The sequence below is a fragment of the Halictus rubicundus genome, chromosome 11 (assembly GCF_050948215.1).
Source record: "Halictus rubicundus isolate RS-2024b chromosome 11, iyHalRubi1_principal, whole genome shotgun sequence".
NCBI lineage: Eukaryota > Metazoa > Arthropoda > Insecta > Hymenoptera > Halictidae > Halictus > Halictus rubicundus.
Window position 1 is genome coordinate 2,386,720 of NC_135159.1, and position 24,387 is coordinate 2,411,106.

General features: G+C 41.2%; 4 protein-coding genes across 6 annotated transcripts; 1 reads left to right on the plus strand and 3 right to left on the minus strand.

Annotated features, from left to right (window-relative positions):
* Positions 1 to 7: 7 nt before the first annotated feature.
* On the minus strand, positions 8 to 5,265 carry Dna2 (DNA replication helicase/nuclease 2). 2 transcript variants are annotated; one of them, XM_076795959.1, is made up of 13 exons: positions 4,746 to 5,265; positions 3,879 to 4,621; positions 3,545 to 3,809; positions 3,296 to 3,473; positions 2,546 to 3,233; positions 2,246 to 2,488; positions 2,027 to 2,173; positions 1,549 to 1,942; positions 1,284 to 1,477; positions 1,014 to 1,200; positions 742 to 942; positions 484 to 666; positions 8 to 408 (listed from the first exon to the last, which is right to left on the minus strand). In XM_076795959.1, the coding sequence occupies exons 1-13, from the start codon at positions 4,788 to 4,790 to the stop codon at positions 202 to 204; spliced, it is 3,675 nt and encodes a 1,224-aa protein (XP_076652074.1). In that variant the 5' UTR covers positions 4,791 to 5,265; the 3' UTR covers positions 8 to 201. The 2 variants fall into 2 exon arrangements, with proteins under 2 accessions (XP_076652074.1, XP_076652075.1); XM_076795960.1 differs by lacking the exon at positions 4,746 to 5,265 and having other exon boundaries at positions 12 to 408; positions 3,879 to 3,982; positions 4,093 to 4,225.
* Positions 5,266 to 5,791: 526 nt separating this feature from the next.
* Positions 5,792 to 7,815, minus strand: Pch2 (pachytene checkpoint 2 protein). The gene is made up of 6 exons (XM_076796873.1): positions 7,504 to 7,815; positions 7,241 to 7,397; positions 6,976 to 7,167; positions 6,670 to 6,897; positions 6,253 to 6,600; positions 5,792 to 6,185 (listed from the first exon to the last, which is right to left on the minus strand). Exons 1-6 carry the CDS (start codon positions 7,551 to 7,553, stop codon positions 5,895 to 5,897), a joined length of 1,266 nt encoding a protein of 421 aa, XP_076652988.1. The 5' UTR covers positions 7,554 to 7,815; the 3' UTR covers positions 5,792 to 5,894.
* A 657-nt stretch (positions 7,816 to 8,472) lies between these two features.
* LOC143359145 (phosphatidylinositol-3,5-bisphosphate 3-phosphatase MTMR3) lies at positions 8,473 to 15,845 on the plus strand. Of its 2 annotated transcripts, none has more exons than XM_076796870.1 (15): positions 8,473 to 8,951; positions 9,709 to 10,023; positions 10,104 to 10,290; positions 10,369 to 10,547; positions 10,609 to 10,804; positions 10,999 to 11,189; positions 11,522 to 11,717; positions 11,797 to 11,982; positions 12,127 to 12,291; positions 12,408 to 12,655; positions 12,737 to 13,132; positions 13,214 to 13,535; positions 13,641 to 13,742; positions 14,475 to 14,659; positions 14,736 to 15,845. In XM_076796870.1, exons 1-15 carry the CDS (start codon positions 8,893 to 8,895, stop codon positions 15,052 to 15,054), a joined length of 3,246 nt encoding a protein of 1,081 aa, XP_076652985.1. In that variant the 5' UTR covers positions 8,473 to 8,892; the 3' UTR covers positions 15,055 to 15,845. The 2 variants fall into 2 exon arrangements, with proteins under 2 accessions (XP_076652985.1, XP_076652986.1); XM_076796871.1 differs by having other exon boundaries at positions 8,474 to 8,951; positions 13,217 to 13,535.
* Positions 15,846 to 15,891: 46 nt separating this feature from the next.
* Positions 15,892 to 18,213, minus strand: LOC143359148 (gustatory receptor for sugar taste 43a). Its single transcript, XM_076796875.1, has 7 exons — positions 18,141 to 18,213; positions 17,651 to 17,867; positions 17,249 to 17,591; positions 17,088 to 17,177; positions 16,590 to 16,849; positions 16,363 to 16,521; positions 15,892 to 16,056 (listed from the first exon to the last, which is right to left on the minus strand). The coding sequence occupies exons 2-7, from the start codon at positions 17,831 to 17,833 to the stop codon at positions 15,901 to 15,903; spliced, it is 1,191 nt and encodes a 396-aa protein (XP_076652990.1). The 5' UTR covers positions 17,834 to 17,867; positions 18,141 to 18,213; the 3' UTR covers positions 15,892 to 15,900.
* Positions 18,214 to 24,387: the final 6,174 nt, after the last annotated feature.

A 24,387-nucleotide genomic window follows, 5' to 3' on the forward strand; every position in this document is an offset into this window, starting at 1 on the left:
GTTAATGTTGAAAAAATATGAAGTCACAAGACAATTGATGCTATAAAAAAGTAAATAGTTATATTTTCATCTGTACAGAAAGTTTAAATATTGTATAAAATCATTTTGAATTATAAACGGGCAATACATTTCATTCGGTTGTGTAACATTAAAATTGACACAAAATAGTCAAAAGTCTATGCGAAAGCTATAATAATATTATTACAGTTGGGACACCAAGCTTTCCCAAGAAAAATCATTCTGTCCATCGCACAGATCTACTATATTTTCTGTTTCGACCAAGCTAAACAGTTTCTTGAATACTGAGTAATTCGATAGAGTATATTTATCGGCGACGACGATCAGTTTATGCTTTGCTCTCGTTACGGCTACAGTTAATCTTCTATGATCTCCAAGTATCTCAAGATCCTACACTCAAAAAAATAAAAAATAAAATTTCGCCATTTAGATATATTCGCACAGATACAGTTTCAACTGAAGTACCTCATTTATGCCACTGTTATCTGTTACGCTCTTCGAGCAGGAATATATTATAATATCTTTGTCCCGTCCTTGATACTGATCTACAGTGTTTACTTCGACATCTTTCTGAACAATTTCTTTCAATAAATTAACGTGCGCCCTGTATGGCGCAATAATCCCTATATTCTGGGCTTTTAATCCCATCTATGAAGAAACCAGTTTCCAAAATACAAACTTCATAAACGTAATGATGATGTATCGTACGGAAAGAAGTTTTACCTCTAGTAATGTCTTCAACAGTTTGAAGACTATAGCAGCTTCCCAAATATTACTTATTTTTTGATCGATTTTCGAATATTTCTCGCTAACTTGTGCAGATGTTTTCAGATTGCTGGTACAACCCGTGTTTAAAATAATTACAGAATCGTCTATGTTTTGCGAAAGTGCTTTCTGCATCCATTTTTCTTGTTTCGATAGATTCTAAAACACAGAAACGTTTTCCTAGAGTGTAACACGTAAGATGCTATGCGCTCATGTAGGATGGAACTTACGTCGGCGTGTGCGGCACTAAACACAGCATTTTCAATTAATGTACTTCCAGCTTCAAGCATGTCGTTGTACGCTAACTTGTTCGCTAAGCGCATAATATTTTTATTCATTCTGTATTGCTTCGTTAAGTTCACGGTATTATTGGTACTGTCCAGTCGAGCAAACAAGGACTCGTCTGCGCCCAATTTCCTACGGAGACAACACCACAAATATTTATCACGTAATATATATTCTGGAATGAAATTCATCGTCAGTATGTGATGATAATGTACCTAGCCATTTTACTTTTAATGACAGGCGGAAGTTGGTCAGGATCTCCTACAAGAACGAATTTACGTGCACTATACAGAGGTCTTAGCACGATCGGTTGCAACGCCTGAGTACTTTCGTCGACAAGACATACGTCGAACGTTCGTCTACCAAGAAGTGCATGGTGAGCGCCGTAACAAGTCACCCCTATAACATTCTAAAACGGACCAGGTCATAATCTTTTCTCACGACGAAAAATATGGGACGCTTTGTGTAATGATATCGTACTTTACTGGAGTACATTTTGTCCAAACTCTCGGGCGAGTAACAGTTGGCAGCCGCATATGTTTCAGTTTTATGTTTCAACGATGGATGAATGACCGAGGAGCCCAATCGCAGAAAGTCAATGTTCTTGTCCAACAGTCTCAGCAGGACATTGTCGACAGCGCTGTTCGTGTGCGCTGAGATTAAAACGGAGTGTCCTGTTTCGTGTAATAGTTGTATCAAAGCCACCAGCGTTTGCGTTTTGCCCGTGCCAGGCATTCCTTTGATCAAGACGTAGTCGTTGGCAGCCATTGCCTTTAGAATCGCTCTTTGTTGATTCTCGTTTAATCCCTGAACTATGCGAGCACTTTTATTGATCACAGAACGCGGTAATCCTGATGCGAATGTAGCAGGTTTCCTGATGAAAGCATTGAGACAATAACAACAAGAAATAGCGATTTTTCTCTTTTTCGGAAAGGCGACTACATATGCGTATACTAACTTGTCCACCACAATGTCCCGTAATTTTTCACAAATTTCATTGTTGCCCATCAATCCGCCTACATTGGCGAGATTATAAGAAATTAGATTGGACGATGAATATTTATCTATGTGCAAGGGTCCGTCAATATTATACTTAGTGATATCCCTGAAATCACACAATCGATTTTTGTATATTAAAGAAAAATAACGTCTAGTTTACAGTCGCGTCTTTCTGTACCTGTCTAACAAAACAATTACAGAATCCTCCTTTATGTTGATTATAAATCCTGCGGATATGTTTATCCTTTCGTTTGTGCTCACTAAGATGTATTCGTTTTCGCGGAATTCCAAATATGGGATATTAACGTTAGAACAATTTTGACTGGGATTTGCACGAACGAATGTATGTTGATACTTCGAATCGTATTCAACGACTTTTCCTATCACTTTTAGGCCGCTGATGCAAAGCTTCTTTAACTCTCTGAAAAGCGGAACAATTAGTCGTGCGATACACGCCATTTGTATGTCGAATTTTTACCTTTTTTCTGGACTCAACGTCCACAAATATCTCAACGTGTTATCAGAAAATTGATCACTCTCCTCTATTTGTAACAATGCGATCCATTTGAGGACATAGTCTATATGTGCAGTCGTAATTTTTCCAAGAATCTCTTTGCCGAGTTTCGTTAGTGGATGCGATTCGGATAATCGTGTATTCGTGTCCCTGCTCAAATACGCGCAGCATAACGCGTTGTAAGAGCAGTTGGAACACGCGCTGTGATGGTTGATCGGCTCTGGTAAGTCTAACGTTTGCCAATTCGATTCGGTAGTCAAACTCTCCACCGACTTCAGCGAAAAGTAATGGGCCAGAGTGTTTCTCAACAATATCAAATCTCTTTTTTCAGGGTGTACAGCCTTAATTTCTTTCATACTATTTTCTCGAAGATACAACAGCAGTCCTGTATCAGTATCTTGACCCGTAAGAGCCATCATCATAATATACAGAATAATTTGGCCCCTGTGTTCCAATGAAAACGAAGGCCTACCAGTCTTTATTTCGAGAGGCATAATTTTTCTCCTCGAGTGCAGATTAACTTCCGCCGTGACGTCCACTTTGCCTTTCACGCCAAGCTCTGGAAGCCAAATGTTTTCTTCTATGTCGCACACACGAGTGATTTTTCCTTTGAAATTGTCTTTTCTCATACTTATGTCCTGATGCTTTTTATCTGCAGGCGTTATTGACATTTAATAAAGGGACTGCGGAAATTTGTGGAATATTTTGATTTACCTTTTAAATAGTGTTGAATAAATTCGTATATACGCGGTACAAGTTCAAGCATTCGTGTCTTACAAGAGTCTAACGAAATTTCCGCCGCGTAAAGCGACCCAGCTGTTTCTTTGGACTGCAATAGAGTGTCCAGTAATTTTCTGATGCCCGACATTTCGTGAATATCCTCGCGCATTGCCTATACAATCGGTTACGTGTTTGAATATCGGAAGAATTACTTAAAATACGAAGCAAACTATTGCTTGGTACCTGTTGTAGCAACTGATGAGCTAAACTACCTACAACCATAGCTGTTTGATCACCTTGGAAATATGGCAAAGACTCTAGTCTCCTAAACTTTTCTGCTAATACTGCTTTCCTACTGCAAAATAAGGCGCCCACTACTGTTGTTCCAGATATCAATATATCAGGATGAACGACGAGAAAACCACTGGAATTGTCTACAACCCAGTGGGGAGTTTCTTTTCTCGCTTGAATGGCTACAATGTCCTCTGCTTCTACCTTTGCGTCTTTCCTAAATTTAAATCGGTATAAAGTATTGTGCTCTATAATAACTACTTTGACTCTTAATTTTTTCTCTTACCAAAAACCTGAACACAAAACAGTTCCGCTACGTGCTGAGCTCTCTTGCTCCACAGTTAACAGTAGACTATTACATTCTCTTTTTACATGCACAACCTTACACCTCTGCAAAGAATTAAAGTTTATTTGATTAACTGGAAACCACGCTTCTTCGAAGCAATCATTAAAATCATCTATAATACATGAGTTTAATGCGAAATCTGATTCATCTTTACATTCATCAAATTTATTGGACTGTTTTACATTATCGCATACTCCAACATTTTCTATATATTCTTTATTATCCTCTTCCACAGAAGAATTCATAAAGTTACTGTTGTGTAGCACACTTTTGTGCCTTGATTGTGCTTTCTCTTCATTTAGTTTTTTATGAGATTCAACTTTAGATCCACCTAAGCCATCATTTATCTTATATTCTCTTGTAACGTTATTTTCTTTAGAGAATTCGTTATTGCTGTCATGGAACACGTTGCTAATTACATTGGACTCGTTTAATGGTTCTTGCATTTTTTCCGATTTGTTAGTATCAGGTGCACTATCGTACTTGGTAATTTTTGATGGGCTTCCTGCCAATTCCTCTAACAATTTCCTTTTCGAACATGATATTTGTTCTGCATTATCTTTTTCTTTAAATTTACCCGCAATTAAGGTGCCCCCACTAATAGATGCCTGATCTTTCGAAGTTTTTGTGAAATATAATGATATTTTATTTTGACATTTCTTTGCACTGCGACCTGGACTATTCTGTAACCATATACAATAAACGATCAAATATTAAAGCGAGCTAACAATATCAGTAACTAGACGGTGAAATAATCGTTGAATGAAAACTGCAAAGATATCACATTTTAAATAAATAGTATAATACCTTTTTCACAGATGATTGAACTTTCTTCATCCTTAGCCGGATCATTTGTTATATTAGAAAATTTGATGGATTTCCGATAACGTCTACTTCGCGCGCAAATTCTTTCAAAGGTCAAGCATTACATAGTATAAATAGTGGGGCAGTTGAAGCTGGTTGAAGGATGTAAAGGCCACAGCAAATAATTCTTATAATGACGACACTCATACAGGATAGTCAATAATTATTTGTAGATCGCAATCCACTCATCAGTTTCCTTCAGTTTTCATTTAAGCTCTCAAGAATTAAAAAGTCTCAACGGTAAAAGCACTGAAATATTTTTGATACGACTGCAAATAATTCTTTACCGCTCCTTCCATAACACGCAGTGCAAAATCCGGCAGGAATCATTTGCTCCTTTCGAACGTCCGCATAACGCTAAACCACGTACTGGCAAAACGCTGAAACTGCTAGTCAAACTTACCGACAGCATAGTTCCAACGCCTACCACTAGGTTGCGCTGGTATTAAATTCCACGATTTTACCCTCTGTGCCATTGGCGATGCCATCGTTACCAACCTAAAGTCGATTGTCTGTAAATTTTGCTGGCAGTTTCAGCACAAACGAGGTATAGGAGGTATATACCTCGTCTGTGGCCAAAACAAATTGTGTGGAAACTTGCGCAAAAACGTGCGTGGGAAAATTGCGCAGAATCCAGCGCGGAAAGTTTGCATATAAAACGTAAAAACGTTTTTAGTTTCGTAAAAAAGAAATTAATTCATATTTCATGACATTGATAAAGCAGTCATACTTCGTCGTGAGTAATGGAAAGTCATTTAATAGTATTTAATGTTGATTCGTCTACATGTGTAATTTACATGGAATGCGAATAAGTTTACACCTTTTATCAAGTCAATAATTGACTACATGCGAGACTCTTCACATAAAATGTAGAGAACCGTAACTGTCGAAATTCGGTATTTTATCAAAAATAGTCTCTGAAATTGATAAACTAATGTGATCTTGGTAACGAGGAAGTTCTTATGCAGTATTTTAAAAAATAAATGATGTAATCAAATAAATACGATATTATATCAAATATTATATAAAAATAATTAAGATAGCGATACAATATAATACTGAAAATGCAATATAATACATGCAGAATATCTCTTAATAATCCAAATTTGACGACACTTGAACAGCATCTTCGGTTTCTTCTTTTTGTCTTCTAACAGCTAGATGCATTGCTCTTAAAAATTTAGTTGCAGTGCACCGTTTGGTTCGTAAGTAAAATGCGTGTGCTAAAAATGGAATTTTTCTCAAAACGCGTCCGCTCAAACCGAGGCTTTCCTGACTTAGTTCCATTAACTTGAGACTATTCTGCGTGCTCGAGTTACTTTCGTAGCCTAGCTTTTTTAAATAAGACATCTCAACGATCTCTTCCGATTCAATGAGTTTTGCCTAAAATAAATATACTTGTATAAGTTGTATACCACTTAAACTATTACAGGAAATTGTATTCGTTTACCCTCATTAATTCTTTGAGGCACGAGGCATATATTTTATAAATGGCTTGGTGAGTAGGATGTCCAATATACTGTTTTATGTCTGCTCTATCGACGAATGCCAAATCAATAGCTTCCGAGAGATTGCTGGTCGTCAGAATTAAAACGTTCGGGTATCTTTTTATTTGATCCAATTGCGTTAGCAATGCGTTCACTACTCTTATGGAGTCGGTTGGTTCCGTTCCATTATTGCACGATTTACGAGCATGTGCCAAAGATTCTATTTCATCGATCAGAATGCATACTAACGTTTCCGAATTTTCAAGCATGGTCCTTAATTCGTTGAATAGCTTCATAACTAGTTTCCCGCTCTGGAAATGTAGAAAAATGACTCGCATATTCATTGGAATAATTCATGTAGTGTCCTACTGGAATATTACCTCTGAGAACCATTTTGAAAAAAGACTATGACTATTGATTTCAACAAATTCGCTATACGTAAATCGATGTGCTAAGCGAATAGTTATTTTTTGGGCAAGGGCTTTGCACAGGCTAGTTTTACCAGTGCCTGGCGGCCCATGTAACAGTATTACTTTGTTCCAGCTTATAATATTAGAATTAACGCTATGATCTGAAAATATCATTGTCGTTTCCACGAAATGTAACAACTAAAAGAAAATAAAACATTTCAGTGTGGCCAAAGATGATAAAAACAGTTACAGAAATTAAAAGCATTTTCAACTAACATCTTCCTTTATAGTTGAATCGAAGTAAAGACTTTCCCATAAGGAATAAAAGTCTTTTGCTGGTAGAATCCAATGAGAAGATGCTACTAACTCTTCAGAATCGTTTTGCATTGTTTCTACACCCGCGATCTCTTGATTTAATCTGTATACATGAAACTTTAGAGTGGCACCTTGTAGTTTCATACGAGTCCTCTGCAATAATTAAATTTGTTTCGATAAAATGTTTCAGAAAATCTTTCCAGAATCCATCTCATTCAATAATTACCTCCATGCTATTTGTAGAATATGTAAGAGAGTCCACATGATTTTGTAGAATACTGTTCGTAAGATCTGCTCCATATATAGTCGTTTCTAGTGGAATTTCCTCCAATGCAGATATTTCCGCGTACACTAACCTCTCGACTTCGTAACGCGACAAGGTACTAAAAATAAAAACTCGTGTAAAATCTATGGGAAAACAGTCCCGAGAATTCCTAAGAGATCTAAAATTACTCTAAATCAAAATATCCACGTTGGTATAGATCCTACCTGTTGATATTTTGACAGATTTCCACGTGCAATACGTTCGGGCCTTCCATTTTATTTTATCCTATCGATCGTGCAAATTTTTTCGGGTAAAATTCAATACGAGTTTCCTCTATTTTCCGAGGAAAACTCCACTAGTGTTCGAAGAAACCGAAAGAGTGTTTAAATAACGTTTGAAATTCATACGCATGTAAGCACTTTTAAATTGTTTGAAGTGCGAGAGAGAAGGTCAAGAAAGACGAAAACGTTCATGCTCGATTCTCATTGTCAGTCTAGAGAAGTTTCCATTTGAAATTTTTATCGTTTCAGGGTTTGTATTTGACCCGAGAGGAAATGAATTTTATGTATCTGTTTTCTCTAATAAAAGTGTCAAAATATGTAATTAGTGAATCATTTCCAGCCCGCGTTTACTTGGCTGTAACGGTTTTTTGCCAGTTTCGCCATTTCGCCATGGATGGCGCCAACTGTTCAAAACGTGCAACTTTTTCATTTTAACGCAAGAGAGAACCTATAGTTGATTTTAGCATAGACGAGGTACGTCTCGCGCGAATAAAAATCATTTTCAAATAATATTCAATAGAATTAAATTGTGTACCCACTTATATTTGTTAAATCTCAATGTCTACCGTAATTACATTTTGAATATTGCCACGCTTTTCAACGCTTCCATCACATGCGATCATCCATCTTCTTGTTTGGCACAGTGGGCCAATGAAAAGGAGGGAAATATCAACCACGGATGATTCTTAAAGAGACGAAACCCTCTGTTTTGTTTTTATAAGTTGACGGCAAGAATATTCTGCTGCGTAAATAATTGTTCCTACCAATAACGAGACGTTCCCGCAGTGTAATTTCCTTGCATGCAAATATCGTCGATTGAAAATGATTCTAAAGGATCGAACGATGAAAACGCGGAATGATTTGTACACATACATATACATATATATAAGTGCATACATACATGCATACGTACTTACATATTATAGACTAAATAATCTGTCAATGTAACTTTCGCATCAGACAGAAAGTGTATCTTCGATAAAAATTAATTGGAAGTTGAAATACTTGGTGATATCGACGTCTCGCAAGAAGGGGACCGATATGAACGTTTGTTTTGATTGTTGGAGATCTTGCGCCACAATGCAAGCCATTTTTGTAAACCACCGTAACGAAAAGTAATCGTGTTTGAATCGAATTCGCGTGAGATTAGTAGTGCAAGGTGTCGTTTATCCCGTAAGCTGTTCGCGTTCGTAATAAATAATCTGGAAGATTTCTGTGTTTCGCGAGACTGAAATCAACGACATTGTCGCGTCTCTTTACGGGGAAATGCTCTCTATACGGAGTAATGTTCTTATGCTGGCTCGCGTGTAAACGACTGTCTATGGATTTTGTATGAAGCATCGAAACGGCCATCGGATATCGTCCATCGCGGAGAAATTTTCCAATCCAAGGTAAGACGGTGTCGCAGCTGTAAACTCTGATCGAGTCTCTCCCCAATATATGCTCTCTGTCGAGGAAAAATCCCGAGAATATGTTGAAGGTATCGTCGAACCGTGGCGCGTTACTTGGATTCTCCCTTGCTTTACAATCGCATCTAATTGTGTCGCCTAACGAAACAACAGTGTCCGCGCGATCACGATCGCGGTCGTAATTGCGATTGCGATTGCGATTGCGATTGCGTATGCATCAACGTAAATTTGAAAAAGTTTCCCAATGCGGGAAGAGTTGAAATTGCATTCGCTTGCTGTCTCTTACCTGCGAAGTAATATTACCGAACTAAGGTGAAACGAGCTGCATACATATGTTATTCGTTTCTCGTTGCAAGTGTGTCAGTTGTCCGAACGTTGTTGTCCGTATCAAAAAGCTTGACCTTTCCGAAGTTATTTTTCTACGTGGTACTCCGTTTTCGCGACGATACGACGCGAATCGATAAGCGGTAACAAATTATCGTGACGTTTACCTGTTGTCTCTTCGACAATGCGTCGATGACAGCGTTCGCGCTTGTACAGTCATATATGCTCGGAATTTCTGTGGTTTCGAAATATTTCTTCCGTTTTTATTCGTTTTGTAGCCAACAAAACGTGTTTGAAAACAACGCGTCGATCGATTAAACGGTTCACAATTCGTTGTTTATCAACAACGTTCGAACGCTACTATATAACATTTTCTACACAATAAAAACCAAACTTATGTTACATTGTTTCGCAGAACAAAGATGGAGAGTTCTGAGGAGCCAACGAGTCTACAATCCATTTGTCATTTACACGCTTCGGAATTATTTCCAAAGTACACACACATGGAATGCGAAGATGATTCGTTGACGATTCCGTTTACTCCTTTAAGCGGAGAATCTATCGTGGCACTCGGGCGTACAACGGATGGGGTGTTGGCTCTATCTAACTACAGATTGTATCTACAATTAAATCAGGCATGTTACAGCATCCCATTAGGTTTAATAGAACAGCTGGAAGTCAGAGAGATTTTCTTTTTACACATCGGATGCAAGGACGCTCGTTCTCTGAGGTACTCCTTTATTTTTGTCTGCATCATACATATTTCACCAATACGTATATACATATATGTGTTTCCAACGAACATTTCAGTTGTGCTTTTTCCACGAACGAACACTGTTTCGAATGGTTCAAACGTCTACATAAAGTAATGTATCCGAAGAAGAGTATAGAGGACATATTTGCGTTCGCGTATTACGCTTGGTCCGTCGAGGAGGGGAAAGAATTCGCCAAGATCGGGAAAGATACTACGTCTTACGAGGCTACTTTCAACTTTGAGGTGTGTAACAGGTAACATAAATTCTAGCCGTACCGGAATGCACAATCGTTTGATTCGATCTATTTGCTATTAACACAGGTGGAACGATTGAAGTTCAATTTACACGGTACCTGGCGTAGTAGTCAGATCAATAAAGATTACCGAATGTGTCCATCGTATCCGCCGTTGATTTTGGTTCCTTCCTGCATCACCGATGATATTCTGAAACGCGTGGCCACGTATCGTAGTTCTAGTCGAATTCCTGCTGTTGTTTGGAGGTATTGTTACCATCGTGCCACGTATTGTTTCCTTCGATCGTTAATTCGATTTGCTTTGCAGACACGTGAAAAATGGCGCGGTGATAGCGCGGAGTAGTCAGCCGGAACTCGGTTGGTTCGGACGGCGGAGTGCGGAGGACGAGAGTCTGCTGAAAGCACTTTCGGATGCGTGTTCCTACGACAAAGGTGAATCTACAATGGTGGATTCTTCCACCGACACTTGTGACGACGCTGGAGCCACAGTGGACAATACCAAAGTGAGTAAACCAAAGAACCCCTGGTTTTTCGGGTTCTACCCTAACTCGTGTAAGAGCACTATGTAATTAGGTCGGTGCGAAAGTTCGGGTCTGAATCCTTGTTGTATTTTAATGTGAAATTGGATGAGAATTTTTGCACTGACCTAATAGAAACTGATAAGATGAACGAGTAACAGAAAATTTTGTGTTTGCAGAAAGTCCTGATTGTGGACGCCAGGTCGTACACGATTGCTGTGGCTAACCGAGCGCGCGGAGGCGGTTGCGAATGCCAACAATATTACCCGAACTGCGACATACAGTTTATGAATTTACCAAACATTCACTCTATACGTAGAAGCTTTCACGCGTTGAGACAGCTCTGCGCAACGGAGGCGGATCAGGCCAAGTAAACGGTTCTCCGACTGCTCCCTCCGTCCCCTATTACGATCTACATTTGGCTTTCATTTTTCTTTTTAATTATTTGTTTGCAAGGTCACATGCACCTATTATGGTTATTAGTGACCACTGTGGGAGTATTCAATGGCTTAGAACATATCTGTAATAGGTGGTATAACCCGTTATCCTTCAGAAAATTAAGCACAGCCTTTCAATTTTTATCTGGAACGATACTGTAACTTTTATCGCTTCGTTGATGCGGGACTGAGGGCGTGCTTGGACGTTTGTTTGTAATTTCTATAATCGATCGGTGTGTCTCATCGATGACTTTGCGTTGCACAGTTGGCTCAGCCTTTTGGAAGGGACTCAGTGGTTGCAACACATGTCTGGACTACTGCGTGCAGCGGTGACCGTGGCATCCGCGATCGAAAGAGACGCTCGACCGGTATTAGTGCATTGCAGCGACGGCTGGGACAGGACGCCTCAGATCGTTGCGTTGGCACAGATTCTTCTTGATCCTTATTATAGAACTATGGAGGTACGATGAAGGTACTCTCATTTTCTGCGTGTGTTCGCCGACGAATCGTCGTTTCGTTATTCTGTTTCCTCACCGACAGGGATTCCAAATCTTATGCGAGAGAGAATGGTTAGACTTTGGACACAAATTCGCGGATCGATGTGGACTGACCGTCGGCTACGAGGATCCGAACGAACGATGTCCAGTATTTCTCCAATGGCTGGACTGTGTACACCAGTTGACTGAACAATTTAAATGTAGCTTTCAGATGTCGTCAGCGTATCTGGTAAGCACGAGTCCAATGTCGACTACTTCTACAGGTTTTTCTTCCTTTGTTATTTATTTCTTCTCGAGATGTATATTTGCATATATTATACACTTGTGTTCGCGCGAGAACGCCAGGCACCGATATCAATTGGATCGATTTCAGGAGAAGCTGGCGCAGCATACGTATTCGCAACTTTTCGGCACATTTCTCTGCAACACGATACAGGAAAGGCTACAGTTGAGAATAAAGGAACGTACATTTTCGGTTTGGCGGTTCCTCAATTCCAGTTCGTTCGTAAATCACTTGTACTCGCCTTCAGAGAAAGAAGTAGGATATTTTCTCTCTGGTATATTTATGTGTTTAGTGTATATAAATATTAGACGTAGCACCAAACAGTGATACAGTGATGTAGAAATGTTAATGCGGGCTGTTTGTTGTGTCAGGTGTTGTGGCCGAAATGTAGCGTACGTAAGCTTGTCGTATGGTCCGAGGTCTACTCGGGCTCCATGGAGTCCCATGTGACGAGGGATGACAAACAGAACGTGACGATGATAGACAACGAGCGTAACGAAAACGAAGAACCTCAACGGCAAATGACCAAAACTCGTTCGTACGATGATCTGATGCATGCTCCCGATCACACGGCCTATCCTCATCGTAGACTCAGCGATCCAAGTATCTCGGTAGAGAAGTAATTATCGTACTTTTTGCCAGTGCTTCCTCGCCGCTCGAGTGATTCGAGTATTCGAGTCTTTGCGAAATCGTTTTACAGGAAAACGGATTCTTTGTCGCTCGAAGCGAAAACTGTAGAGAAAGATGCGGACCACGCAGACGAGTGCATCGTCGACGTGTGTACACGGAGCAGTAGGTCGGAGGACGTCGAGATTTCGGACTCGGACTCGGACTCGGACTCGGAAGATAGAGCGGACAAGTACAGTGTCGCCGTGTGTACACAGAGCAGTAGGTCAGAGGACGACAAGAGCTCGGACTTGGATAAGGAAGACAGAACGGATAAGGACCTCGATTCGGACAAGTCGAAGCAACAGAACCTGGCGACTACTCAATCCTTGAACGACTCGCCGGCGAATCCTTCGGTGGACAGTTCCACAGACACGCTGATACCAAGTAACTGCTCGTTGCTCGACACAATCGACTCCGACAAAGAAACGTAAGCGTCTTTAGCGGTGGATATTAGTACGCGAGCGTACGGTCAAAGCCTCAAATCTCTAAGAAGGGTTTCTGTTTCGAGCAGCAGACCCCAGGAAAGTTCGCCGCAGGACATCGTTTCCTCGTGGGTGGAGACGAACTCGATAGGCGAGACTGTCTGCTCTTGCGCTCGCAACTGCAATTCGAATCAGAGTCAGAATCAGAACCATACCGAGGGCAGCGATCTGAGCGACATCACCGCGCCGTTGATATCCAGAACGCCGAGCAGCGGAATTTGTCCGGCTTCGCCGGTTCATCGGAACATGGCTCCGGACGATCTTAACAAATTGGACGACATCGACGGTCTTTCCGTCATACACTGCGATGTACAGATGCGCGTACAACAAATTATAGTGGAAGAAAAGGTATTTCACGGCGAGCATGCCCCGAAAGGAAAAAACCAGGGAACAGAGAGAAGAAGAAAGGCAATTGTTGCATTTCTTTTACTTTGTGGTTTCTGTTGTTTTCAGCTGAAACAGGAAGCGTTGAGGAAGGAGCTGCACACAACGAGGCTGGCTCTGATCAAACAAGTCTGCAACCATAACGCGGACACCGATCGCATCGACGATATCGTGAGTGATATATGTAATTAGACAGCGGATCTTTATGCAAATTCTCATTTTCATACGTTATTTAATAAAAATCGGAATTAGGACAAATTTTCTTTGTCAACTAGAAGACTCATTGTAGAGATAAAATAGAATTGCTATTAATTCTCGTTAATGTACACGTTTTCTAGCATTTTACAAATCTGCACATGCTATAAATGCTTAAAGATCCGCAGTCGACTAAACTTTCGAAAACCCCCAAGCTTCGAATTGGCTGAAATTTTGTAAATAGGTTTTTTTTACAAAAATGACAAAAAATCGTTTGCAATTTCAATGTCATTCTCTACCTTACCGACATAGCGTAGCGTAACTGGCGAACCCGCGGAATGCAAAAATGGAATATAAAACACGTCTCGGGTGACAGAAAAACTACAACGACCGAAGTTACAAACTTGGATTAGGCTTTTAGGAACGCTTCATTAATTCGTAGAATATACATATTGAATAAAACGCGATTATAACCGTGTCGGTAACATAGGGAGTAACACTGGAATGGTACAACATTTTTTTTCGAGACGCCGAAAATCCCTCTCGCAATCATGACTTTTGTCGAAACGGACACTATTTACAAAATTTCAGTCAATTCGGATCATGGGGATTTTCGAAAGTACAACCCCGCAGTCTATACATGAGCTTACCGGATTCTATTGGGCAAGTACATCGACTGGACAAATAAGCACGGAGCGCGTGTTTCAGGGATCGTTACCCGATTCGGTCGGCAGCACCGGTGATCACGGAGAATCGTTGCCATCGGACATGTCCTGGGAGGCGGTCGAGGAACTGGGACCAGCTCCTACTTTATGGGTACCTGATCACGCGGTGACTCGGTGCACGGGCTGCCACACAGAATTTTGGCTGGGAAGACGCAAACACCATTGCAGGTAGGACGATCAAACCGATAATAAAACATTTGCTGGAAGCAACAGAAGCACACGTTTAACCGTTTGTCTCCGACAGATGCTGCGGCAAGATCTTCTGCGCGGACTGTTCAGAGAATTCGGCACCGCTGCCGAGCGAGCAGCTTTACGATCCTGTAAGAGTGTGCAGCGACTGTTTTTCAAGGCTCCATCGACACACCAGCCCTTGCCAGTGCACCGTTCGTCACCGGAACAAAGGGGAGAACGACGAGGAGCCGCTCTCGAACAATTCGGAAAATATGCTCGCTTGTCCGCGACCAAAGAGCTTGAACATCGTGAAGGACAGTTGCTGCGAGAACCTGTTACAGGTCACGCAACAGAAAGCGCAACCACCGGTCGCGGCTGCCACGGTCAACTGAGCAAACTCGCGACGAGTATCCGTTACGATCAAGGCGCGCAGCTTTCGAATTTCGGTTTGGCTAGAGACGGCTAGAGACGGCTAGGGACGGAGCGTGACAGAGTTTTCGGGTCTCGTTTGGTTCCGTAAAAACACACACACACACACACAATGTACACAAACCACGTACACACCGGCCATCCAATTGAATTTGAACGCGACCGCGAACATACTGTATATTGATACGTGGTACAGAATAACACGAGAGAGCGTTGCATGCTAGCGTACGAGAGAGAGAGAGAGAGAGAGAGAGAGAGAGAGAGAGAGAGAGAGAGAGAGAGAGAGAGAGAGAGAAAGAGAAAGAGAGCGTGCGCTAGATTCTTTTCGGACGATCCAATATTTATTGCTAGAGTAATGATAATTTGTACGAAACAGTGTATAGTGTCGCAGAGAAAACGAGTCAGTATACGAGAGGTTGTATATACCTTAGTAGTAATTCGATCCAACGAGACACACGCCTGGGCTTCTTCGAACGACGAGACTATTCGAGTTTCTCCGTTTTGTTGGACAACACGTTATCCGTACTAAGAGACAGCGAGGCAGGGGGGGGGGGGGGGCAGAAGGCGGAGGAACGCTTTGGATAGGCTGTGACTGACGTCTAGTTTGAAGACATCGTATGAAGCACGCTCTCGGTCAATCGTCGATCAGAACGACTCGTTGACGATAAATAGTTGGATTGCGAAACGAGTAAACTGTATTTGTATATTGCCGCTGTTTATGAGAATTGGAACAATTAAATACGTCATTATCATACACGATTGTGTATTTTCTCTGCGTGGTCCGCTCTCGTCGTATTTTTGCTCGGGTCTCAGCGAATCATCTTTAAGCCGGTCAGGTTTTGAAAGGACGGCGCGTTTTTCAGAATTTGCGTCGCGTTCTTCAGGCTATCCACCTGACCTTTCGTATCGTCCGCGTTTTGGAACTGTATCAGTATGACGAGGTACGTAGTCACCGCTCCGGCTATCTAAAATCCCAGCAATTTCACCAAATTCGAATATATAGGGTGTCCCACTAACTCTCTGTTGCAACGCGATATCTCCGCTGTTTTTTATGCTACGCGAAATATGCCGAAAGGACAAATCATTTGGTTCGACGGGACAAACGTGATAGTAATACAGATATGTAGTTACGCACAAAACAAGGCCGATAACCTTGAAGTCTCGAAAGAAATGACTTTGAGGAAAGAATAACGTAGATATCAGAGAGACGTTGTAACAGAGAGTTAGTGGGACACCGTGTATTTGACACGTTCATTTTGTTTCTCTCTTACCGATGTTATCAACGTTCTGTCCAAGGAGAATAGCCCGCAGACCGAGAACTCGAGAGGCCGATGCAACAGCTGAAGAGAGAATACCTCCAACTGTTGGCGCGCGTTCGCATCGAAACTGGAGGACAGTAGCTGGCTAACGATCACCGCGGTCTTCTTCCCCTGCAAGAAAACGTATCCCCGAAGCGTTATCCGAAACCTTACCTGCATTTTTTCCACTGGCCGCTCACCTCGACCACGGTCCAGTAGCTCGGCTGAACGATTATCAGCATCCTAGCCACATGGAAGATACACCACATGCCCTGCACTGCTAGAAATATCCACTCGTGTTCCTCGGCTGCTTGTAGAATCAGAAAGTACGGTGCGATCACAAGGTGTAGCAGGCAACTCGTGGTCACCGCCAGTATCACCACGCCGAACGCAACGTTGATCAGGCCCACTGTGTCGCAAAGGGTCGAGTGTACCTGCACCATTTCAGATATGCTGGTCTCTGCAATCAACGACGAGACAGAGAATGCACACCAACTCGAATTGCAGTGGCCCACAAAAGTATTCGAACGCCATTTATAAATCAGAATAACATTTTTCTTTTCAAATTGGACCAAACGATTTGACGTTTTTCGAGTAATTAGACGCATTGATTTACCAAATGACGTGCAAAATAGATTTTGACAAAATTGCAATCGTAGTAGGAATAATTTCGCGGGTCACTGTACGTCCTGTCTCACCGGTTGAGGGTTTCAGGTTTCGATGATTGCCCAATTCTAACTGTCTACGCGACACGGTGTTCAATCCTCTGTCTTGAACATTCCCCACTGCTGCTTTCAAGCGGCGATTTTTAAAGTTTCCTTTTGCTTTAGGACAACAAAGATTATGGTCTTGCTCTTACCTGTCTCGGCAGGATGTGCCAATGAGTAGGCAACGGACGATGAAACACTACTGTCCAGTAGATTTTTGAGGTTGCCGTTCAGTTTGACGAATCTTTGGCTCAAGTTGTACGTGGCAACGCTGTATTGAAGCTCCGTCGAGATAATTACCGTGTACATGAAATACAGGGGCGCGTAATTGATTGGACCCTTGTCGGGCAACTGTTTGGCCGCATTTGTTTGCCGGGTCCACGCGCAAAAATCGACGATCGAGCTGAACCACAGATAAGTCAGGCTGCAGACCGCTAAATAGATGGTATACAGCCGATTTTTTCTTGCGTCGGTTCTCCCCTGTCTCTCGTCTACCTGCACGATCGGTATTAATTTCGGGTGACGACGACGAAAACGATCGAGCGCATTCTGACCTCTACTAATTTGTTGATTGCGGCTTCCAGGTATTTCCAACGGAACGGCGAGCCAACGATGCAGACCACCGTGAGACTTATCACACCGAAGACGTCGCTGCACGTCGCTATCACCGCCGTTTGAGATTTCAGTCTGGTGCTATACCCCCATCCGTCTTTTAAGTCTCGCCACAGACCCCACATCTCGAAACCCAGCAGCAATGCTAACACAATCAAGCTACGAAAGAAAGGATTGCCGCGCTATTCTTGAAACGTTCGTGCACCTCTTACTTACTCTGTTAGAAACAATTAGGGGATATTACCGGATGTGTCCCTGTGCGGTGACATTCACGTAATATCCGTTAATCGTTTCGAGCGATGTATTACATCCACTGTTTCGCGTATTATTTGTTGAGGCACTCGAGTTCTGTATTGGCTTGAACTCGGAAGCCTCGACGAATAATAAATCAGGATGCGAGTAGCGAAAGCATGAAATCTTGAGCACTGTTACCAATAAATGAGATCGAGGATATTTAGGTGTGCGTAATATCTTCCGGATGCGCCAGCAAAGAATCGAACGGGGATCAAACCGCACACTTTGCCGAGATAATAGATCGGGGAGATTGCTTGGCAGAGATCGCTTTGCGTACCACGTTCGTCTCTTCTTCTATTCGGTTTGACCTCTTTGCTCCAGACCGCTCGCTTCTCTGAAACAATTCGAAACGAATTATATTGTTTCGACGATGATAAAGCTAAAGAGCAAGAGAACAGAATACGTTACTCGATCTGCTCGTCGCGTTTCGCCCGTCGATTTCGTTCCACCGAACGTGCATTCTGATCGTCTCTCTTCTCTACCAGGATATTCTTGGAGAAATAAGACCCTACGTTCTACCACGCGAACAAAGAGAGGTGATGAATACTATGTTGCGCTCGTAGTCGTGCTCGTATACCTAGTTTTCATTGGTATAACAAATGCTACTCTCAACTGACAAGATAAATACATTCGTCCTTGTCAGATCGTCGATAGATAATTATCATCGATTGCTGAGCTTCCGACACGTTGTTGTTTATCTTCTCGAAAAACAAAACGAACATAGGACGGATGCGTGCATGAAGCTCATCGTTCTCGATGAAAGGTTCTCACGATCGTTGAATGTATATAAAACGTAAACACGTGTATCCGTGGAATTTTGAAAGGAACTGAGTTTAATCGTCGAAAAGAACGTTCCAGGATCAACAAGGTAGTTTCGCTTTACAGGGAAAGATTGATCGAGGCGAGAAGTACTGAGGAACATTGAAATGTCGTGATAATCCACTCATAGTGCATTTATCATGGGCGTAGGCCACGATCAGATTCAGCTGATCGTAAGAGGAAAAAAGAATGGTAATTTTCTTTCGTAGGGATGTGATCGATCGTTCTATTCTGTGTCATCGTTGTTTGCTATTCTATCCTCAGCATAATGAAGTTAATTCGCGCGACACACTTGTCCTTGGGAGGGTTAAACCATGGTGACATTTAGTACGATGCTATTTCGTAGTATATTCTTCCAATTTTTTTATCTTCCCTGTTGTCTTGAATAATAATATACGCGCGTCATTTTAAATATTTCAGTTGCGCTCTTGTGAAATCCTGTACTTCCCTGAACTTCAGAAAATAAACAATGATTGTTTAGCAATTACTTAGACTATACATTTATCCTGTCCTCTGATGCGATTTGAAACATTAAAATAATTTTTACATTATTATTACTATATGTACTGTTTTTGTCCGGTCCTTTTCTAGGCTATTTTTTTGTGCGATTTGTTTTGTGCGATTTTTTTTATGCGGTATATGAATGCCAACGGTGTTGGCATTATAATACCCTTGTAATGTTTTCTATCAATGATAGTGACATTATCAATAACTTAACAGATTATGAATACGGACAAGATGAACCGGATTCTATGACAGCGGATAAAATATATGCAGGGATCCAGCCTTGCAACAAATTGGAAAAGCATTTTCTTAAAATACATAACAATTCTGAAAGGAGTTTGAAATTCCAAAAAGACCTTCGATCGTGTATATCTGGCTATCGTGACGTTTACAAGTAGCTGGTCAAACGACCGTCATCGCAAAAAATTATCACTGACTTCATGGTAACAAAAAATAAATCAACTCTAATATCTTCAAGTGACGAAGCCGATTTTGAACCAGTTCATCACCAGAAGATGCGCGTTTTGGACTAGGACGAGTAGTCTTGAATTGTGTGCATTTTGAAAATTTTTCCATGTTTAAAATGAGACATTTTTTTAAAATGTTTTCTTGTGTAATTTAATTATTTATTTTGTTTGGAAAGCACTTTCTCGCTATTTCGTAAATCTTTGACATATTTTCTAAGTGAGACTTTTTTTATGCGATCCTTCTCCACCGTAAAAAAAAATTTTCTTTAATATTTTGTAAAAAATTATTTGTCATAGCTATTTATGAAGTTTCTGAATATTTTTTTGTGTGGTTTCTTTTGTGCTAAAAGAATCTATTTTTGCTCCCTATCTATAGCACAAAAACAGGTTTGACTGTATAACATTCGAAATCCTGGTCGAAAATTTGATAAATTCCTATCGACAGTTCAGGCAGAAATTATTGAATTTTAATGGATGACTTCAAGTCGATTTTAAAGTACTTTCCTATTGAAAGTTTTGAACTTTCGTAGGCTCAAATGAAAGCTGAAAGGTCACACTTTATGGAGGATCCATTTAAGATTCCTAAACAATTCGAAATCATGTTAGAAAATCGATAAATCCCGATTATTGTTCCGAGTGATAGTGGCGCCTCTTATGGCGAAATCACGAAGCTTGGTTCAGCACCAAATCATGCAGCGGCGAAACACTGAAACTGTTAGCAACAGCTAGCAGATGATGTTTGCCGGAATATGCGTTGTGTTTTATACGGAGAGCGGCAAAAATTATTCACGTTCGAACTTGTTGAAATTAGGGCCAAGACTCCGTAGATTTGCGATAAGGTAGAGTGACCAGGTTACCGACAAAATTAGGCGAAAAATGGTTTCACTGACCTCAACTTTTCGTCCTTACTTGAGAATATTTTTCGCTGCGAAAGGGCTCATTCGAAAGAGGAAGGTTCAATCTAGCGCGCGTTGGTCATGTGCTCACGAAATTATGCAGATATTTGATAATATAAGCGTTAGAAGTAGGCCAAATATTGAGGATGTGCAATGCCGTGGAATCCAAGCAGTTTTATGCCATTGGATGAGTTTTCTGGATGAAATCGAGGGTAGTACGCGTGCTATATTTTGTCTTGATTCTCTGCGATATAAAACCAAGAATTTGAAGCACGTTTTTGGCGTCAGAATCGATGATATCGATAATACAGAGCAAAAAATGTGACAAGTTTAATAATAGACCGTCGGATGAAGACCAAGACGGATATTAAGTCTGTGTCTGAAGACTGTGAACGGAAATTATACAGCAGTTACCGGCCTCCTGACTTTGCAAAAGTCACGTGTCTACTCTTGGCACTTGGGCTTAAATTGAAGGTGGAAAATGCGCTTTATGATAGATCTATCGCTATTTTGTTGAAATAATAACGACTGATTGCCCAACAGAACAAATACACAAATGATTCTTATCGGGTTTGTGTAGAAAAAATTGAAAAATTGAGTTAGTTTCTGAATGATCACTTTTATTTTTGATCCTTATCAATATTAAACAACGTAGTTACGTAAGGGTATATATATTACATGGAAAATTCTGTCCTTCTGGTGCGCATATATCTTCCCAACACGCGATTTTCCCGAGGGAAGAAAACGCAAAAAAAAAAGAATAGTACATCGACCACTCACACTCTCTTTCTCTCTCTCTCACGCTCTCCCTTGTTCTCTCTTTCACTCTGATTCTATCTTTCTCTCTCATTTTCTTCCTTCCCCTTCACCCCTTGCCAGAAAATCAATATACCCGAAAACAACGAAACCACTTCGAATCCGTAATCCGCGTACACCCGAAAATAATGATTCGCATAATTTTCAAATTTCCACCATTACATTTCGAACCTCGATGACGAAATATGATTCGTTAACTCGGACGCAGATACCAGATACTTTTGAATTCGCTTCGAATTATTTTCCAAGTGCGTTACACGTGTTTTCCGATTCGACGAGGCGAAAAAAACGGTCAGCTGACACACCATAAGGGTCCCGAGGGGTCAAGGTTAAGCCACATCACGGCCCTGACAGTGTAACAATTAAGAGCACACCCCACTTCCGGCGGAAGTTTAGCGATCAGAAGCTGAAGAATGAATTCCCATCGCGATCCCATCGTTCGAACGATCCTTCGAGGTGTCTTGATAGCCGGCGAGAATCATCGGAGAGCCTGAACAACGATTTTCCACTGGGAAAACTATCGGCAACGGGGATCTGGATGGAATTCTGATCGGCCGAAGGAAGAAACTGATCGAAGAACGAAGCGAAACGTTTCTTCCCGGCGACGTGGCCGCCACGATGGTGTCCTCGTGCCCATACCAAACGAGACAAAGTCGCACGCGTTCCTGAAACAACGGTACCATCATCGTCTCGTTCTTCAAGTTCCCTTGCTCGTCGCTCTCGTTGGAAGATTGTTCCCGCTGTAATTTGCGCCACGGAACTCGGTCAAACTCGGCGGAACTTTGTCCAGGCGCAAATTACAGCGACTTCGAAGTATGTTTGGTACGCGACGCTGGATGAACCTCCCGATTATGGTGACGAGGGTGGGGTCCGAGTTCACGGAGCGATGTTACAGAATTTTTCAAGTAAGACCCGATAAATTCAGGTCTCGTAGATTTACCGAATTTCACTACTGACAATCTGGATTAGTGTTCCTGAATTCGCGACATTTTTCATTTCTCGAGAAATGAGAAATAAGACTATATTTTTAATAAAATAATTTAATAAAATTTTTAATAAAATAAAAAAATATTTGAAAACTTTCACCAAACTTTTATAAAGTGAAACATTACGCTTTTCTTTTGAAATGACTTCTTAAGAAGCATAATGCGTTTAATGTAGAATCAGACAATCTACTTCTTTTTTTTTTGTAACAAAATCTGTAGCCGTAGAAAAATTTCTTTCGTTTTGTGTGGATGTTGGCTTTATCGTATACAGAACATCCAAAAGTTGCTGAAGATTGGGCGTCCTCTTTCCAGTGGACTCAAAAATTTGGAATTCCTTTGTTAGAGTTCGGAATTTATTTTCTTCTGCCGCTAAACTCTTGACACTAAATTCTTGAAGACTGTCTCTAATTTCTAATTCTAACTGTTTTTCCAGTGATAGTTCCTCATTCTGAGAATCTGAAAGTTTTTCACTATTTTCATAAGAAAATATTTTCCAAAAAGTCTGTTTAGAATTTGTTTTGCCATTTTATACATATTTGCCTTGGATGTTAAATAAAAAAATGTATCTTCTGAATCGTTTTGCAGTATTCAGTTTTTCTAAAGTTTTAAATAAGATTTTAAGAGAGTTTAAGAATTTATATGTTATAAAATAAATGAGATTCATAAGAATTTTCCAAAATTTAAATTTCTCGAGAAATACTGTAATTTTTCTCGAGAAATGAGAAGTAATTAATTATAAAATTTCTCGAGAAATTCTCGAGAAGGAACACTAGTCTGGATTTTCAATTCAAGGTTCTAGTCCGGCAGAAAAGAAACAGAACGGAACGGAACGGAACGATTCGAAGAATGGACGCGAAGACTAGCCGTCTAGCGGGTTTTTGGCAATTTCTTTCTTCGAACCTCGTATCCACGGTTCACCCAGCAGCCGAGCATTACAATAGGCCATTTCCTCCTATCTAAGAATTTGAAAGACTAACTAAAAAAGCGAAGAGCAGAAGTGCCGCGTCGAGATTTCGCTTCCGCCGCTCTATTTCCGGTATTTATCGGTTTATCAAGTTGCCGTGCATCGAGTTCGAAGGGAATAGATTTGTTTCTGCTGCAGATCGTGTCTACATTTTCTCAGGGACTTTTACAAGGTGAATGTACAGGCACTGCTCTTTCACAGAATAGAGATATACATATGCGTGTTGTTCTCTAGTCCTCGTCTTTCTCGCGACGACGCGACGCCCGACAGCGTTTCGAACACCGTCCGTCCTGATCGTCGATCGTCGATCGTCTCTCGAGCCTCGAAGGAACATCCTCCGACTTTCATCGCTTTTTAATGTCTTCTCCGAAACAACATGCCAACTTCGAATTCCTCCGAACGATTATCGGTTCTCGAACGATCGTTGTCCCGGTATCTTAACACATTCCTACGACCAACCCAGGCGCTGCTTTCGGGAAAGATCTACAAGCCCCGAAGATCGCTGGACGCTTCGAGGCTCGAGGAGAAAGGTCGAAGCTCGTCGTTAATTATCGTTTAACCGGACTCCGGAACGGCGACCACCGTACACAGTTTGAAATTGAGGAGATGCTCGGACGGGAGGAGAGTGTTGCCAAGATCTATCTCGAGCAACGGGATCCCCTCTGACACGAACTACTCCGAAAACCTACCAACGAAATCTCACGAATCTGTTTACGCTATCGTCGATCGAACTCAACCGAGAACTTTTTATTAAATCGTGGATCATCCCTCCCCTCCCGTTCCGGCGCCCCCAACATGGCGACGTTACAGGGGTTGGGATTCAGAACTGAAAACTCTAATAGACGCGGCTTCGATCGCTGATCGATCGGGCTCGCGATCGATCCCCATTAGAAAGTATCCCGTTCATATGTATAATACATATATGTATATAAT

Coding starts and splice junctions, on each gene's coding strand:
- LOC143359148 (XM_076796875.1), bottom strand. CDS start 17,833: ATGTGGGGTCTGTGGCGAGACTTAAAAGACGGATGGGGGTATAGCACC. Junction 17,178..17,248: donor GGCACATCCTGCCGAGACAG/GTAAGAGCAAGA, acceptor GCTTGAAAGCAG/CAGTGGGGAATGTTCAAGAC. Junction 16,522..16,589: donor GCTACTGGACCGTGGTCGAG/GTGAGCGGCCAG, acceptor GTTTTCTTGCAG/GGGAAGAAGACCGCGGTGAT.
- Pch2 (XM_076796873.1), bottom strand. CDS start 7,553: ATGGAAGGCCCGAACGTATTGCACGTGGAAATCTGTCAAAATATCAAC. Junction 7,398..7,503: donor ATCTGTCAAAATATCAACAG/GTAGGATCTATA, acceptor TTTTATTTTTAG/TACCTTGTCGCGTTACGAAG. Junction 6,898..6,975: donor ATTCAACTATAAAGGAAGAT/GTTAGTTGAAAA, acceptor ATTTTCTTTTAG/TTGTTACATTTCGTGGAAAC.
- LOC143359145 (XM_076796870.1), top strand. CDS start 8,893: ATGAAGCATCGAAACGGCCATCGGATATCGTCCATCGCGGAGAAATTT. Junction 10,291..10,368: donor AGGCTACTTTCAACTTTGAG/GTGTGTAACAGG, acceptor CTATTAACACAG/GTGGAACGATTGAAGTTCAA. Junction 10,805..10,998: donor CCACAGTGGACAATACCAAA/GTGAGTAAACCA, acceptor TTGTGTTTGCAG/AAAGTCCTGATTGTGGACGC.
- Dna2 (XM_076795959.1), bottom strand. CDS start 4,790: ATGATCCGGCTAAGGATGAAGAAAGTTCAATCATCTGTGAAAAAG. Junction 3,810..3,878: donor GTTTTGTGTTCAGGTTTTTG/GTAAGAGAAAAA, acceptor ATTTAAATTTAG/GAAAGACGCAAAGGTAGAAG. Junction 409..483: donor ATAACAGTGGCATAAATGAG/GTACTTCAGTTG, acceptor TTTTGAGTGTAG/GATCTTGAGATACTTGGAGA.